We start from the raw sequence: 18611 nt of genomic DNA on the forward strand, positions 1-18611 counted from the left end.
AGGGCACGAAATGGGCCCCGGCTGACTTTGTTTTCAAATAAAGTTGCTCCGAACACAAAGGTTAAATTGAGCGAGCTCCAGGAGAATTACCAATCATCTGCCAGGGTTTGGAAAAACTTGCTGTTCTTGATGATGCTATAGAAAAGGTGCTTCAATGAAGGATATTGTGTAGTTCGGCTAATTTTCCACTGGCAGTCTGAGTTAGATAAAAAATATATATAAATATAACTTTTTAGAGTGTGTTCATGTGTGTGTATGTTCTTCTTGTTGTTCATTTGTGAAGGTAAAAGTCCATTTTCTTTAGCGCTGCCTATTATTATTATTGCTTTTTATAAAGTCTAAAATGGAATTTACCGTACAGTATCTGATTTTCTTCTATTTTAGCCTAATAACATGGTTGTTTTTCAAGGTCTTTATAGCTTTGTTAGCTCAATTCAATGAAAAACATTGTGTCCTTCAGCTAATTTTTATAGTGGAAGTTTGAGTTAGATAAAACATTATTAATATAACTTTTGAGTGTGCGTTCATGTGTGTGTTTTTGTTGGTAAATTGTTGTTTATCTGTGAAGGTAAAAGTCAAATTTTCTTGGCATTCAATGATAATTATCAAAATAAACATGGACTAAAAATCGTCTTTTAAATTACGTAAAATAAAAGTAATTTGTATCTTGAGTTCCACTGCGATCACTAATTTCTTAGTGCTACCTTTTATTATTACTATACATGAAGTCTAAAATTAAATTTACTTAATAACATATATAAGGTAAGGTAAGGTAAAACTTTATTGATCCCTCAGGAGGTCTCCTTCGGGAAATTGTTTTTTTCCAATAGCTACAGAAAATACAGCAATTTTTCATAAAAAATAAATCAAAATAAAATAAGAACAAGAACGTAAAGAGGAAGAACATAGATCAAAGAAAAACAACAAACACAAACAAACAACAAACAACAAAGACAAAGGATACAAAGACTAACAGAACAGAACATCCAGATACTTTCACTCCACTCCTGCCCCAAACTCAGAATTGTACAATTTAATAGCCCGAGGAAAGTCTTATATGAAGGTCTTCATAGTTTTGAATTAATTCAAGATGTTTGGGGGGGGTTTTTTCAATTTATTTCTGTTTTTCTTTTAAAAAAATGTTTTTAATTCAGTTTTCCAGAGCAGGAAGAGCAACAATGACGTATCCAGGGTAAACATGGAGACACTCATGAGTTCAGTTGAGACTCTGTGGCAATATTGTTCAATCCCACAGATTCAGTTCATTCCTCAGACCCACCAGCTGGAAATGATGAGTTCTGCGTCCAATACAAACACACACCAGACATGGTTATTTGCTTCACTGTTCATTTCCTTTGGTGTGTTTTTGGTTTGACGCGTGTAAAGAGGAATATTAGTCAACTTAGAGAAATAAACATTCAGTCTTGACGTGCTTAGATCTTTTATTAAAATATTGTTAGATTGAAATTCTGTCAGTTCTCATCAATAGTTGTTGATATTTCACATGTTTCACTCAGTCTTAGCCATCGGCTCAGAGGCTGAATCAATCTTCAATCTTCAGCATCAAACGATCTGAGAGGAAACCCCGTCTCAGAACCTTCTAATCCTCACACAGTCTTGATGACAGCAGCAGTTTTGCAGCTTAAGCACTCAATGCAGTCGCTGCTCGACACCATCGGACCACGGAAGTGAAACTGGTGCCACATGTGTAGGAGATGTTATCACGGAGGATCAGATGTGATGATCATTGTATGAGTGAATGTTATCATGTGGTCGTATTTATCCCCAGTTTGTCGTTTTTTGATCTTTTATTTATTTTTATTGTTTTTGGGTGTGAACAAAACAAATGTTCTATTAAGCAGGTCATTTCATTTTAACTGTAAACCTGTTTTTTTCTCTGCAAGGGATCAACTGTTAAGATCATTCGAAATAAGATAAAGTGTGTGTTTTAACTGCAGTTAGTTCACAGGGAAAAATAATAATAATAATACAATAATAAACATACAGTGGTTGGCGTGATCGCCTCACAGCAAAAGGTTGATTGCGAACTTGCGGAAATTTTCTGTAGGTGTGTAGTGTGTGTGTGAATGGTTGTGTGTCCTGAGACAGACTGACATCCTGTCCAGGGTGTCCCCTGCCTCTCGCCCAAATAAACTGGGATGGACCCCAACCCCGCTGCGACCCACATAAAGGAATAAGGGACGAAGAAAATGAATGAATAATATAAATCATTGGCTGAACATCTAGCGTAATGTAATTTATTACCATTATGTCATTTTTCGATCGCAACAGGTTCCGAAAAACGCCGAAGCTGCTGAGGTCTAACAGAAGGGACAAAAAAATGTTTGAGGACTTGAGAATTAAAAAATAAATGTAAATTGTGAAATTTAATTCACAAAAAGTCCCTGCAGTGAGATGAAGAAAAGCCGATTCATGCTATTGTACAGCTAATAATAAGGGAGTGTTAAGCGCACTGCAGGTTTCAGCCTTTGCGGTGGAAAAGAAAATCAACTTAATCGAGACACATAGCGGTTCAGGTCAATCATCGAAAGCGTCACAAGGTGGAATAAAATTCTAAGATGGGCATGAATCATGACTATTATAAATTGTTGTTTTTGCAAATGTATAAATAGAAAGATACATTAAATAAATGACCAAGGATCTGAATAAGTGCTTTAAAAAATGTGTGCTGTAAAGTCATAGTTTACCGAAAATTTTGAATTCACTAATTTTTTTTCTAACCCTCATGTCGGGTAAGGACTGGTTCTGATCTGATCTGGTCAAATGTTTGTTTATTTTAATGTAGCAACTGGAGCTCAGTTGTCTTCGTCGTCATCTTAAACACACTTAAAACCATCTATAACTCTAAAAATGAACACATTACAGTAGAAAATGAGTGAATTATTACTTTAAATTGCATTAGTTCATGTTTACTATCAGATGAAATCATTGTGTTTCATTAAAAACAATTAAACTCAAGTATTTGTGTTCATTGAGCATGAGTAATATATACTGGAGAGAAACCTTTGTTTCTTGCAAAGGGAGTATCAAACTTGTAGTAGCCCTTTCGGGTCACTAAGTACCGTTGGTGTAGCTGCAGTATCAAAGTTGTTGCTGTGTTTGTACAGTTTTATACCCATTTGTCTCATTCGTCACTTTCTCTGGTTTCAACAAAACCTCTACACCGAGATACATATGTTTTATGGAAGAAAAATACGTTCTGACAGCGATGATTAACAGTCGAGCCGCCAGTCCGGACTCATAAATCGCCTGGTTGGAGCCGCCGTATCATTTCTTCTTCCCATGCATTTCCTTCCATAAACCAAAGCGTTCCGTGTGAGCACGTCGACTTTTCTCCGCCTCATTGTTGCCTTTTTCCCCGCTTGTTTCCAGGTGTACTTCAAGCGTGATGGAGAGCTCATAGAGGTGATCTCCTACACCCTGCCCACCGCCGTGGAGCAGGGCGGAGGCTCCGCCGGGGTGAGGGGCGCGAGGCCTCTCATCAGCCGGGACCTGGACGACACCAAGCTCCAGCGCTCCCTCTCCCTGCTGGACCCCGAAGGACGCTCGTCTCGCCTCTACACCGAGCCCCCCAAGCGCGGCCACACTCAGAGCCAGCAGGCGTCCGAGCCCAGCCCCGCCACGGAGGTCATCCCGGAGACGGTGGTCAGCCGGGAGTTCCCTCGCTGGGTGCACAGCACCGACCCGCTCTACTACTTCAGCCACACTCAGATCCCTCAGAGCGACGGGTCCGTGGTGGTGCAGGCCCGGCTCACCTGGACCCTCAACCCCCAGCTGGACAACGACGCTTTGTTCAGCTGCGAGGTCAAACACCCGGCGTTGTCCATGCCCATGCAGACCGAGGTCACTCTTGGTGAGTCGGACGCTCTCGCCTCGTTTTTAACTTTGCTCACCTGCTGTCTTTCCCCCACCATCCCTCGCCCGTCTCATTATGGGCTTGATTTATCCTCCCTCGCTGCAACCCGCCCGGGTCGTCTTATGTCTGCAAATGTACTGAGAAAAAAACACTGATTCTCATCTGACGCGGTTTAATTGTGTTACAGCCGAGCAGATTGCAAGTTTAGTGGTGAATGCAAAACGCTGAGTGACTGACAGGCCAATTCATTTAGCTGTCTGTTGCCAGATTGACTTAATTCGGCGCTGATATTGAAAAAGTCAAGCTGAATTAGAGAAGTCAGATGAGAATTTAGACACTGACCTTATATAATTGGAAATGAAGATCCAAGACATTTTCTACAATTTATACTCTTTTCCGCTCCGGTCATTTTGTGAGAATGGACAGAACCGTTCTCAAGTCCTGGATTTGTTACCGTGGTGATATCCCACGACTTCATATGATTTTGGTGATTTGAGAAGCACCAATGATATCTCTTTGATAAACAAGTAGATCAGTTGCTCTAGACACGGTTTTGGTTCGTGATCAACCAAATGTGTAGATGGAACGATGTGCATGTATCCGAGGCTAATATGTACTCACTTGTCAATCAAGTCAACCACGCCCATTATTATGCAAATGAACAGATAAACAAGAATATGATAAAAAGGGAAATGTTACAAAAAAATTCAAAGCCTGTAGGTGTGTGCAGATTTATGTAAACTACTTTCTCATTAACTTCACTTTTTGGAACCTGGTTTAAATATTATTTGTAATTTATATCTAAAGAAGAAAAACACAAGTATAGGCAACATCTGTCGGCCTGCTGATACTGAAGAACAATCAATAAGAAGAAGAAGGAGAAACAACATGGATGGATGGATGGATGGATGGATGGATGGATGGATGGATGGATGGATGGATGGATGGATGGATGGATGGATGGATGGATGGATGGATGGATGGATGGATGGATGGATGGATGGATGGATGGATGGATGGATGGATGGATGGATGGATGGATGGATGGATGGATGTGTGGATAGAGGGATGGATGAATGGATGGATGATGGATGGATGGATGGATGGATGGATGGATGGATGGATGGATGGATGGATGGATGGATGGATGGATGGATGGATGGATGGATGGATGGATGGATGGATGGATGGATGGATGGATGGATGGATGGATGGATGGATGGATGGATGGATGGATGGATGGATGGATGGATGGATGGATGGATGGATGGATGGATGGATGGATGGATGGATGGATGGATGGATGGATGGATGGATGGATGGATGGATGGATGGATGGATGGATGGATGGATGGATGGATGGATGGATGGATGGATGGATGGATGGATGGATGGATGGATGGATGGATGGATGGATGGATGGATGGATGGATGGATGGATGGATGGATGGATGGATGGATGGATGGATGGATGGATGGGAAATTGATTTCTCTTCCAAAAACAAACTTTTTCCGAGTGAAACTCAAGCAAACAAACATACAAAGCGAGTGAGAATTTAGTGGAAAGAAAAAAAAGTGAAGACCTTCAAGAAAATCATCACCACTTAATTCCAACAAGCTGTTCTGTCTCCTAAACTCATTTTTGGAAAGAATTGGTCCTTATCCTTGGCTAATCCCCCTTTTCCCCATTAAATACTACATCATTTCATTTTTCACTTTCTACCGGGGATTCTTTTTCAAGTTGAATCATGAGTGTTGGAATCAACTTCCTGTCACTGGCATCCATGCAAGTTCTGCTCCAGGATAATATTTCCTATATTGTGTTTGGCCCAGAAACATCTCCTGCTGGACTCCATATGCAAGTCTGGCTAACGAGGGGGAATCTACCGAGTATCAATTAGCAGGGATGGGATACTCCTGTCGCAGTTCTGGAATTAAACCGCTGATATTGACAGATGGAGGGAGACGGGCACAATGCAAATTTGGCATCGGAGAGCCTCGTCAACTTGGCGGGATATACAGGATTTATAAACCCTTCCGGTTATTCCCAAAATGGAGGAGCAACAATGCAATATAAAACGTAATATATTTTTAAACTGTCAAAGTTTTTCTTTTTTTTGATTGATTTACATCTTGACTCTGGTGTTGTGATAGTGTAGTAACAAGTATATATGTGTAGTATTGTCCAGTACTTGACTCTGGTGTTGTGATAGTGTAGTAACAAGAATATATGTGTAGTATTGTCCAGTACTTGACTCTGGTGTTGTGATAGTGTAGTAACAAGGATATATGTGTAGTATTGTCGGGTACTTGACTCTGGTGTTGTGATAGTGTAGTAACAAGGATATATGTGTAGTATTGACCAGTACTTGAATCTGGTGTTGTGATAGTGTAGTAACAAGGACATATGTGTAGTATTGTCGAGTACTTGACTCTGGTGTTGTGATAGTGTAGTAACAAGGATATATGTGTAGTATAGTCGACTACTTGACTCTGGTGTTGTGATAGTGTAGTAACAAGTATATATGTGTAGTATTGTCGACTACTTGACTCTGGTGTTGTGATGGTGTAGTAACAAGTATATATGTGTAGTATTGTCCAGTACTTGACTCTGGTGTTGTGATAGTGTAGTAACAAGGATATATGTGTAGTATTGTCGAGTACTTGACTCTGGTGTTGTGATAGTGTAGTAACAAGGATATATGTGTAGTATTGTCCAGTACTTGACTCTGGTGTTGTGATAGTGTAGTAACAAGTATATATGTGTAGTATTGTCGGGTACTTGACTCTGGTGTTGTGATAGTGTAGTAACAAGTATAAATGTGTAGTATTGTCGAGTACTTGACTCTGGTGTTGTGATAGTGTAGTAACAAGGATATATGTGTAGTATTGTCCAGTACTTGACTCTGGTGTTGTGATAGTGTAGTAACAAGGATATATGTGTAGTATTGTCCAGTACTTGACTCTGGTGTTGTGATAGTGTAGTAACAAGGATATATGTGTAGTATTGTTGGGTACTTGACTCTGGTGTTGTGATAGTGTAGTAACAAGGATATATGTGTAGTATTGTTGGGTACTTGACTCTGGTGTTGTGATAGTGTAGTAACAAGGATATATGTGTAGTATTGTCCAGTACTTGACTCTGGTGTTGTGATAGTGTAGTAACAAGTATATATGTGTAGTATTGTCCAGTACTTGACTCTGGTGTTGTGATAGTGTAGTAACAAGTATATATGTGTAGTATTGTCCACTACTTGACTCTGGTGTTGTGATAGTGTAGTAACAAGTATACATGTGTAGTATTGTCGAGTACTTGACTCTGGTGTTGTGATAGTGTAGTAACCAGGATATATATGTAGTATTGTCCAGTACTTGACTCTGGTGTTGTGATAGTGTAGTAACAAGTATATATGTGTAGTATTGTCCAGTACTTGACTCTAGTGTTGTGATAGTGTAGTAACAAGTATACATGTGTAGTATTGTCGAGTACTTGACTCTGGTGTTGTGATAGTGTAGTAACAAGGATATATGTGTAGTATTGTTGGGTACTTGACTCTGGTGTTGTGATAGTGTAGTAACAAGGATATATGTGTAGTATTGTTGGGTACTTGACTCTGGTGTTGTGATAGTGTAGTAACAAGGATATATGTGTAGTTTTGTCGAGTACTTGACTCTGGTGTTGTGATAGTGTAGTAACAAGGATATATGCGTAGTATTGTCGAGTACTTGACTCTGGTGTTGTGATAGTGTAGTAACAAGGATATATGTGTAGTATTGACCAGTACTTGACTCTGGTGTTGTGATAGTGTAGTAACAAGGATATATGTGTAGTATTGTCCAGTACTTGACTCTGGTGTTGTGATAGTGTAGTAACAAGGATATATGTGTAGTATTGTCCAGTACTTGACTCTGGTGTTGTGATAGTGTAGTAACAAGTATATATGTGTAGTATTGTCCAGTACTTGACTCTGGTGTTGTGATACTGTAGTAACAAGAACATATGTGTAGTATTGTCGAGTACTTGACTCTGGTGTTGTGATAGTGTAGTAACAAGGATATATGTGTAGTATAGTCGACTACTTGACTCTGGTGTTGTGATAGGGTAGTAACAAGTATATATGTGTAGTATTGTCGACTACTTGACTCTGGTGTTGTGATAGTGAAGTAACAAGGATATATGTGTAGTATTGTCCAGTACTTGACTCTGGTGTTGTGATAGTGTAGTAACAAGTATATATGTGTAGTATTGTCCAGTACTTGACTCTGGTGTTGTGATAGTGTAGTAACAAGGATATATGTGTAGTATTGTCCAGTACTTGACTCTGGTGTTGTGATAGTGTAGTAACAAGGATATATGTGTAGTATTGTCCAGTACTTGACTCTGGTGTTGTGATAGTGTAGTAACAAGGATATATGTGTAGTATTGTTGAGTACTTGACTCTGGTGTTGTGATAGTGTAGTAACAAGGATATATGTGTAGTATTGTTGAGTACTTGAATCTGGTGTTGTGATAGTGTAGTAACAAGGATATATGTGTAGTATTGTCGAGTACTTGACTCTGGTGTTGTGATAGTCTAGTAACAAGGATATATGTGTAGTATTTTCGAGTACTTGACTCTGGTGTTGTAAAATTTACAGACCACTTGACGAAGTCGTAACTGCTGTTAGTGTTTTGTTCCGATGGGCTCTTGGCAAAGCAAAGATCTTTCGCAGAGACGTCTTAAAGTTCCAAGCACAAAGTTCTAACGAAATGACAGAACTTTATAGTAAATAAATATTCAGGTAAACGCCTCTAGTCAATTGTGCAATTGTGATTGGTCAGATACTCTAAACACTTGTCTTCTAAGATGGCCGTGTTGGTTGTGGAAAGTTTCCGCAGTTTGATGTCTTCTAGAGAGAATCTGTTTGAATCAGTTGACTTACGCAGATGTCTGTCCTTGTCCTTGACTTGCTGGCATCATCTACCGATTGTTTTGTATCTCTCAGGGTGAGTCTTGACTTGACCTGACAAACAGCTGAGCAAGAGGTTTCTAAAGAGAGGCGATAATAATTTAACATGAATTAAATATGAAAGATTATCAGTTAATCAAGTGGTTATTCGAAATGTGTGTTAAATATAGATGATATATATCCTTACACTGCCTTCAGTTGTTTTCAAACCAAAATATGTTCAAACATCCGCTTTTTAAAGGCTGCTGGAGTCGACTGTATCCTCTCGTGCTCAGTCATCGCCGGGATCTCACAGGATTTTATTGTTCCTTTAGTAATGACCGCTGCCATCTAGCGAACCGAAAATGAACAACTGGCAATAGTATTTGCTAGTCATTGTAAATCAATCATCACATTAGTTTATATTGACACAGTTTATTCAACTTTGAACCACCACAAAATAATGATTAAGGCGCCAAAATCTCTGGGGTCTTTTATCTGTTAACCCTTGTGTTATCTCCGGGTCAATTTGGTGACGACTGAGGACGAGAGGATACGGTCGACTCCAGCAGCTTTTAAAGATGAATATGAAAGTAGTTACGACTTTTTCTCCGCTAGAGTCAAGTCCTGGACAGTACTTCAAATATATATTTTCTTATCATATATTATAGTTGTAATACTTAACCCTTGAGTTATCTCCGGGTCAATTTGGTGACGACTGAGGACGAGAGGATACGGTCGACTCCAGCAGCTTTTAAAGCTGAATATGAAAGTAGTTACGACTTTTTCTCCGCTAGAGTCAAGTCCTGGACAGTACTACTAATATATATTTTCTTATCATATATTATAGTTGTAATACTTAACCCTTGTGTTATCTCCGGGTCAATTTGGTGACGACTGAGGACGAGAGGATACGGTCGACTCCAGCAGCTTTTAAAGCTGAATATGAAAGTAGTTACGACTTTTTCTCCGCTAGAGTCAAGTCCTGGACAGTACTACAAATATATATTTTCTTATCATATATTATAGTTGTAATACTTAACCCTTGTGTTATCTCCGGGTCAATTTGGTGACGACTGAGGACGAGAGGATACGGTCGACTCCAGCAGCTTTTAAAGCTGAATATGAAAGTAGTTACGACTTTTTCTCCGCTAGAGTCAAGTCCTGGACAGTACTACAAATATATATTTTCTTATCATATAGTATAGTTGTAATACTTAACCCTTGAGTTATCTCCGGGTCAATTTGGTGACGACTGAGGACGAGAGGATACGGTCGACTCCAGCAGCTTTTAAAGCTGAATATGAAAGTAGTTACGACTTTGTCTACGCTAGAGTCAAGTCCTGGACAGTACTACAAATATATATTTTCTTATCATATAGTATAGTTGTAATACTTAACCCTTGAGTTATCTCCGGGTCAATTTGGTGACGACTGAGGACGAGAGGATACGGTCGACTCCAGCAGCTTTTAAAGCTGAATATGAAAGTAGTTACGACTTTGTCTACGCTAGAGTCAAGTCCTGGACAGTACTACAAATATATATTTTCTTGCTTGTCTGCTTTCTTTGCAAATTGTATTGAGATGTTGCGCTGTTTAAAAATTGGTGGATTTAGGTTAGGTTAGGTTAGGTTAGGTTAGGTTAGGTAGAACTTTATTGATCCCTCAGGTGGTCTCCTTCGGGAAATGGTTTTTTTTTTCAATTATACACAGCAAATACAGCAATTTTAAATAAAAAAAATATCAAAATAAAATAAGAAAAAGAACAAAGAGAAATAAAGAAAGATTTCACTGTGAATTCAGGACTTTATTTCTAGTTTCATGTGCTGCTTTTTAAGACCCATCTTAACTTAATCATTACAATATTTGAAAAGATAACGACCTTGTACAAAAAGATAAAGTCCACTGCTCGTCCCCTCGATCATAAAACTCAAATGGACGGTTTCATAATATCGTCGTTAAAGGTTTGAGACCCTGGATAAAAACTATCTATTGAAGTATTTTTAAATAATTTCCAAGCGTACACATCCCGATTATTTGAACAGTTGACTTTCTATGCTCTCACACAGATTCATTCTCAGTACAATACGGACTGGATTCGCCTCATAAACATCTACCACTGATTCTATTCATTATAATATCTGTGCTAATGAGACTGCTTAAGCTAATTGGCAATTTCATGAAAGGATGGAATTTTCTGGTCACGTGACGTCGCTGGCAGCGATTTCGGCAGCATTTGTCGCGGGCCTCGCTAATGGCAGGACGTCCAATTCTAGCTGCTATATCCTGAAGGCTGTTCGTTTATGCGAGGACTAATCCCGACAAATCTCCTCGCAGGAAGTGATATCAGAGTCTCAGGTGGATTGTAAAAGTTGAGCAAATGGAGATGAGCGGCGTCGCTTAAGCGGCTAACGGTTCTCGCAGCGAGTCTGTGGCAGAGAGTGTTTTCCATCACGTTCATGCGGGTCTTAGAGCCGCAATGTTCCTGTTGAAGATGAGATGTTGGACAAAGACTCTCTCAAGAAACCTTTTGCTTTATTAAGTCCAGTTCTTTCATTTTTTTTTGTTTATAAGCATCAAAATGTACTTAAAAAAAGATCAAAACTGTTATGATATATAGTTACATAAATGATATTAAAATAAGTTTCGTTATTTTTAAGCAACATCATATTGAAAAATCATATGTTACATTAAAATGATAATAAATACGTTTATTTGGATTTAGATTTATTAAATCATCTCTTTTACAGTTATTATCGTATAAAAATACAAAAAAATACCATTCAAAATTTGAATTATCACTTTAGTAAAGCTAACATGTACTGGCTGTTACAAAGACACTGTTTTTTTGATGTTGATTTCTTTGGATAACATATCTCAAATCCTTGCAGGGCTAAAGTTAAATATATATTTATATAATCATAAATGTTAGCATGCTAGATAGAAATGTAAGCATAGTAAATATAAATGTTAGCATGCTAAATATAAATGTTAGCATGCTAAATATAAATGAGGGCTTGCTAAATATACATGTTAGCATACGGAATATAAATGTTAGCATCCTAAATATAAATTATTAGCATGATTAAAAGAAATGTTAGCATGCTAAATATAAATTATAGCTTGGTAAATAGAAATGTTATCATGCTTACTAGAAATGTTAGCATTGTAAATATAAATGTTAGCATGCTAAATATAAATGTTAGCATTATAAATATAAATGTGTGCATGCTAAATATAAATGTTAGCATCCTAAATTTAAATTATAAGCAATGCTCAATAGAAATGTCAGAATGCTAAATAGAAACATAAGCATGCTTACTAGAAATGTTAGCAATATAAATATAAATGTTAGCATGCTAAATATGAATGTTAGCATTATAAATATAAATGTGTGCATGCTAAATATAAATGTTAGCATCCTAAATTTAAATTATAACCAATGCTTAATATAAATGTTTGCATGCTAAATAGAAACATTAGCATGCTGAATATAAATGTTTGCATGCTAAATAGAAATGTTAGCATGCTTAATATAAATGTTAACATGCTAAATATAAATGCTTGCATGCTAAATAGAAATGTTAGCATTATATATATAAATGTTAGCATGCTAAATATAAATTATAGTTTGCTAAATAGAAATGTTCGCATGCTTACTAGAAATGTTAGCAATATAAATATAAATGTTAGCATGCTAAATATAAATGTTAGCATTATAAATATAAATGTGTGCATGCTAAATATAAATGTTAGCATCCTAAATTTAAATTATAGGCAATGCTCAATAGAAATGTCAGAATGCTAAATAGAAACATTAGCATGCTTACTAAAAATGTTAGCATTATAAATATAAATGTTAGCATGCTAAATATAAATGTTAGCATTATAAATATAAATGTTTGCATCCTAAATATAAATGTTAGCATCCTAAATTTAAATTATAACCAATGCTTAATAGAAATGTCAGAATGCTAAATAGAAACATTAGCATGCTGAATATAAATGTTTGCATGCTAAATAGAAATGTTAGCATGCTTAATATAAATGTTAACATGCTAAATATAAATGCTTGCATGCTAAATAGAAATGTTAGCATTATAAATATAAATGTTAGCATGCTTACTAGAAATGTTAGCAATATAAATATAAATGTTAGCATGCTAAATATAAATGTTAGCATTATAAATATAAATGTTTGCATGCTAAATATAAATGTTAGCATCCTAAATTTAAATTATAAGCAATGCTCAATAGAAATGTCAGAATGCTAAATAGAAACATTAGCATGCTTACTAGAAATGTTAGCAATATAAATATAAATGTTAGCATGCTAAATATAAATGTTAGCATTATAAATATAAATGTTTGCATGCTAAATATAAATGTTAGCATCCTAAATTTAAATGATAACCAATGCTTAATAGAAATTTCAGAATGCTAAATAGAAACATTAGCATGCTAACTATAAATTATAGCTTGGTAAATATAAATGTTAGCATGCTAAATATAAATGTTTGCATGCTAAATCGAAATATTAGCATGTCTATTAGAAATTTTAGCATGCTAAATAAAAATTTCAGCGTGCTAAATATATATGGTAGCATGTTAAATAGAAATGTCAGCATGCTAAAAAGCAATAGTAGCATGCTAAATAGAAATAGCAGAATGCTCAATGCATGCCCAAAAATGGAAAGTATTTATTAATTTTAAATAAGAAATCTGTTCCAGTGAGTATTGACACAGTAACGTGAACAAAAATATAGATATATATTGGTGTATTCTTTTTTTCTGACAGCCCTAATAACAGATAAACAACAAATTTGTGAGGAATTAAAATGTCTTCCTTTCATTCTGACTTGTTCCTGTTGGCACGAGATCCAGTGAAGACGTGAAGCAAACACTGCTTCTCTCAGGTGTGCCGTGTCAGGAAATGAAAAGGTTTTTGCAGCGGCCATTAGTGATAAATCTTTTAGAGATTTAATATCACCACAAGAGACGGAGCGGCGGTCTTGACAATCGACCAATGTTGTATTACACAACATGAATATTCATCAAAGCTTCTGTGTTCCCCATATAAATGGAAATGAAGCTGGCAGTGAGCCGCGGGAGGACAGAGGAAGAAATAAAAGCCACGAGTCTCCGTCACGTGGTCAGGATTTTTGGAGCGAGTGTTTTTTAAAAGAGTGGCTGCGTTTTAATTCTTTAAAAAATGTCACATTCACACGGGAAAAAAAATCTCCTTCACCAATTCATTTTAAATATAGCTATCATATCTTATAGTTGTAATACTTAACCCTTGAGTTATCTCCGGGTCAATTTGGTGACGACTGAGGACGAGAGGATACGGTCGACTCCAGCAGCTTTTAAAGCTGAATATGAAAGTAGTTACGACTTTTTCTCCGCTAGAGTCAAGTCCTGGACAGTACTACAAATATATATTTTCTTATCATATAGTATAGTTGTAATACTTAACCCTTGTGTTATCTCCGGGTCAATTTGGTGACGACTGAGGACGAGAGGATACGGTCGACTCCAGCAGCTTTTAAAGCTGAATATAAAAGTAGTTACGACTTTTTCTCCGCTACAGTCAAGTCCTGGACAGTACTACAAATATATATTTTCTTATCATATAGTATAGTTGTAATACTTAACCCTTGAGTTATCTCCGGGTCAATTTGGTGACGACTGAGGGCGAGAGGATACGGTCGACTCCAGCAGCTTTTAAAGCTGAATATGAAAGTAGTTACGACTTTTTCTCCGCTAGAGTCAAGTCCTGGACAGTACTACAAATATATATTTTCTTATCATATAGTATAGTTGTAATACTTAACCCTTGTGTTATCTCCGGGTCAATTTGGTGACGACTGAGGACGAGAGGATACGGTCGACTCCAGCAGCTTTTAAAGCTGAATATGAAAGTAGTTACGACTTTGTCTACGCTAGAGTCAAGTCCTGGACAGTACTACAAATATATATTTTCTTATCATATAGTATAGTTGTAATACTTAACCCTTGTGTTATCTCCGGGTCAATTTGGTGACGACTGAGGACGAGAGGATACGGTCGACTCCAGCAGCTTTTAAAGCTGAATATGAAAGTAGTTACGACTTTTTCTCCGCTAGAGTCAAGTCCTGGACAGTACTACAAATATATATTTTCTTATCATATATTATAGTTGTAATACTTAACCCTTGTGTTATCTCCGGGTCAATTTGGTGACGACTGAGGACGAGAGGATACGGTCGACTCCAGCAGCTTTTAAAGCTGAATATGAAAGTAGTTACGACTTTGTCTACGCTAGAGTCCAGTCCTGGACAGTACTACAAATACAGTATATCTTTGTTATCATATATAATAGTGGTAATACTTAACCCTTGTGTTATCCCCGGGTCAATCCGACAACTATGTTTTCATCTTCACCCAGAGATAACACAAGGGGTAAGGGATAACTGTCCTTACATTTACCGCAGCAAAAGGAACAATTAAATCCAGTGAGTTCCCAGTGATGACTGAGGACAAGAGGATACAGTGACTCCAGCAGCTTTTAAAATCTGATGTTTGGACATCGTTTTGTTTGAAAACAGATGAAAACAGTTACAACTTTGTCAAGAGTCATGTGGTCTGTAAATTATGCAAAACAAGAGTCAAGTGCTCGACAATGCTACACATATATACTTGTTACTACAGATTTTCCTGTTCCGGCCAAACTCTCGAGTTGTCTGACTTTAACGATCACTAGGAAAAAATGACCTCCTTGAAGCTGTTCATCACAGACACAGTGGACGCAGGTGACGTGGAAACAGGCTCGGCAGGTGCGAGCACGGAAACAGTGGCACCGGGAGGGTCGCACTCTCGGAGCTGTGAGAGCGGCTGTAAATATTTTAAAGCTGCTCTTTGCTTTGAGCAGGAGGTGTTTATTATTTAAAGTCATTGCTTAAGTGGTGGAATTTTCATAAGCAGTAAGACAACAAGAGACGAGAGCTTCCTCCAGTCACAGCTTCGCCAGACTGCGGGATCCGAGAGCAGATGTTTAGCTCCAGAACAGCATCTGTGGATTTGAGTCCATGTGCGCAGTTATGACTCGTGGAATCCTGCAGTGTTTATCATGGACCTGTGTGAAGATGTAGATGTTGTGTTCGCTTTACTCAACCGTACTCACTGCGGCGTCTCTGCTCTGAGTCACAGCACTTTCAAGAAACCACTTCCTGTTCGGTTCCGGTCGGTTTCATGACCCACTTTATTTATTTTAAGCATCACAATGTATTTGAAAATATCAAAACTCAGGAGTTACTAATGGATGATTAAATAATTCTAGTTATTTTAACCAAGACTTGTTCGGAAAGTCCAACATAAACATGCTTATACTATGTTTTTGATTTATATTTTATTATATTTTATTTTACAGTTTACAATGAATACATAAATCAAACCATCCACAATTTAAATTAACTCTTAGTAACGCTAACATTTACTGACTATTACAAAGAAAATAGTTTTCTTTAGATAACACTCAAAACATCGCAGGAGCCAAGGATTCATGCAGGGATTTTCTGAAAAATTTAAAGTATATTATATGTGCTCTTTTTGTTAGTTTTATAGGGTCTGTAAAATGTAACTTTACCACCATCTTTCCTTTTTTTTAATACTTTATACAAAATGGCAGTTTCACCATTGTAACACTAGTGGGAGACAAAAACACAAATAGAAAGTATATGGATTAGCCCTTTAAACAAATGGATACACTCATGAACACAATTAAATTACAATTTAAAAGAAATTGACGTGAAATTCTTTTAATACATTTTTTGGAAAAATGGACACGAAACATATTCAAATCCTCATTTTATTTTTAAATTTGAATAAATAAATATAATTGTATACTGTATTTTGTATTGTAATTAAATTAAATCTTATCTTTTACAGTTCCTATTGTGAAAAACTGTAGTACATAAGTCATGTAACAGATGAGAAGGGATGCTTTATAAATACTTTTTGTTTTAAACTGTGTTTTATAGCTGGAGTGAGTGGTTGTTGACGAAAATGATCATCGTGTTGAGCTCAAATGTTTCTGAATTTAAATCAAAGCGCTACTCAAACCTGGAGGAGGACCAGGAGTCGAGAATAATTCTGTTGACGAGCTCTTGTCACACACATCATTTAATTACATCATACACACAATGAATTCAAAAATAAATTCAGAACTTTAGTTGTTTTTCTGTTCAGACAAGCACTGACAATATTTGTGAGCATATGTTTGTGCCTTAAGTTTCTTACCTCAATCTTTACAGAACAATAAGTAACATTTTTACTTGTTCTTCTCTTCATATAAAAATGTCCCAAGCATTTAAATCCTGCGAGCAAAAATTGCTCGTGTGTCGGAGACGATATTTTTATTTTGAAGTAACCAGGAAGATAAAAAACTGACTAGACATGAGCCTTTATCTTGTGTTTAAAAAAAAAATGCAAAAGCGATAGAATAAATAACTAATTTGCAGTTCCACTATTTAAACACTAGTGGGAGACAGAAACACGGTTATAATTTTTTACAGATTAGGCCTTTAATACAATATTTTAACTATGAATACAGTGAAACATTCAATGCAAAAACAAGACAGTTTTATAAGTAAGTAAGTAAGTACATTTTATTTATATAGCGCTTTTCCAGACCAAGGTCACAGAGCGCTTATTCAATCAAAACAATATTCAATAAAGTATATACTTTAAAGAAAAAAATATATAATAATAATTCAGTGTAATATATTCAATTAAGTTGCTACAAATACACAACCTTCACCCTAGATGAATACAGTTAAACAGTCAACACACAGAGTTTTTATTTGGAAAATACAATATTACTTAAAAATGGAGTTGGTTGCACCACGTCTTTTAACAGATGACAGGAGATGAGTTGTACATAAATGTAAAATTTAGAAAAAAAAACAAAAACATTTTAGAGGTTGTTGACGGAAAAGAGCTCGTCTTGATGTCCTAAAATGTTTCTAGAATCAAATTCAACCTTGTGATCTCCAAGATGAGTTTATCAATTAGATTTTTTTATTGATTAATAACGAAACCAAAGCCTCTTTGGTTAAGTGATAACTGCTTCAACACAAAAGAGTCTTCAACTACTTTTTGTCAAATCCCTATGATTTCCTCTCGACTCTTTCTTCCCGGACCTGTTGACGTGTTGGCTCGGTATCACAGCAACACCTGATGCACTGAAGTTTTTTTTTTCAGGAGGACATGTTTATTCATCGACCTCGCCTTGAGTGATCAGCTCCACATTCACCGGCTGAAGGAGCCTCGGAAGCTTTTCTCCCGAGACTGCGGCAGTTTTTTCCTCCGCGAGGCCCTTCGGCCTTTTCACAAACGTGTCCACCTCCTCGGCTTGCTGCCCTCCTCAGCGTCGCTGACATGGGAATGCCAACTGTTAGTTTTGGAGGTCGTCCCAGACCCGAGTTATAATCTTGCGCGGCCATATGCCTTCTGAGATCCGTGTGATGCGGCGACACAAGTTTTTTTTGGAGGTATTACTGTGTGTCCTGGGAAAATATTGCTCTTCATTGTCCTGCCAGAGACAACAAATCCACTTTACCTATGATGAGGAAGAACAGCTTTTACAACCACTGACGTTGATTCTCACACCTGGCGAAGAAACAGAAGGTTTTCGTTGGATGTCACCATCTGACTATAATGCTGTCTATAAATAATAGCTGGGATCATTCTTCTATTCTGTTTCATACAGTTTGTTGCTGCCTTGGTCATAGTTTTTATTAAGTCATAATGAAGAATAAATGTTGCT

At 37.0% G+C, this 18611-nt stretch overlaps 1 protein-coding gene across 2 annotated transcripts in view; it reads left to right on the forward strand.

The window, feature by feature from the left end:
* igsf21a (immunoglobin superfamily, member 21a) overlaps window positions 1–18611 on the forward strand; it is a 291710-nt gene that overhangs the window by 228257 nt on the left and 44842 nt on the right. For both annotated transcript variants that reach the window (XM_087800827.1, XM_087800828.1), the window contains exon 6: window positions 3394–3874. In XM_087800827.1, coding sequence (XP_087656953.1) covers window positions 3394–3874 — 481 coding nt within the window. The remainder of the gene's footprint in view (window positions 1–3393; window positions 3875–18611) is intronic.

This window comes from Callionymus lyra, chromosome 10 (assembly GCF_982586985.1).
Source record: "Callionymus lyra chromosome 10, fCalLyr1.hap1.1, whole genome shotgun sequence".
NCBI lineage: Eukaryota > Metazoa > Chordata > Actinopteri > Syngnathiformes > Callionymidae > Callionymus > Callionymus lyra.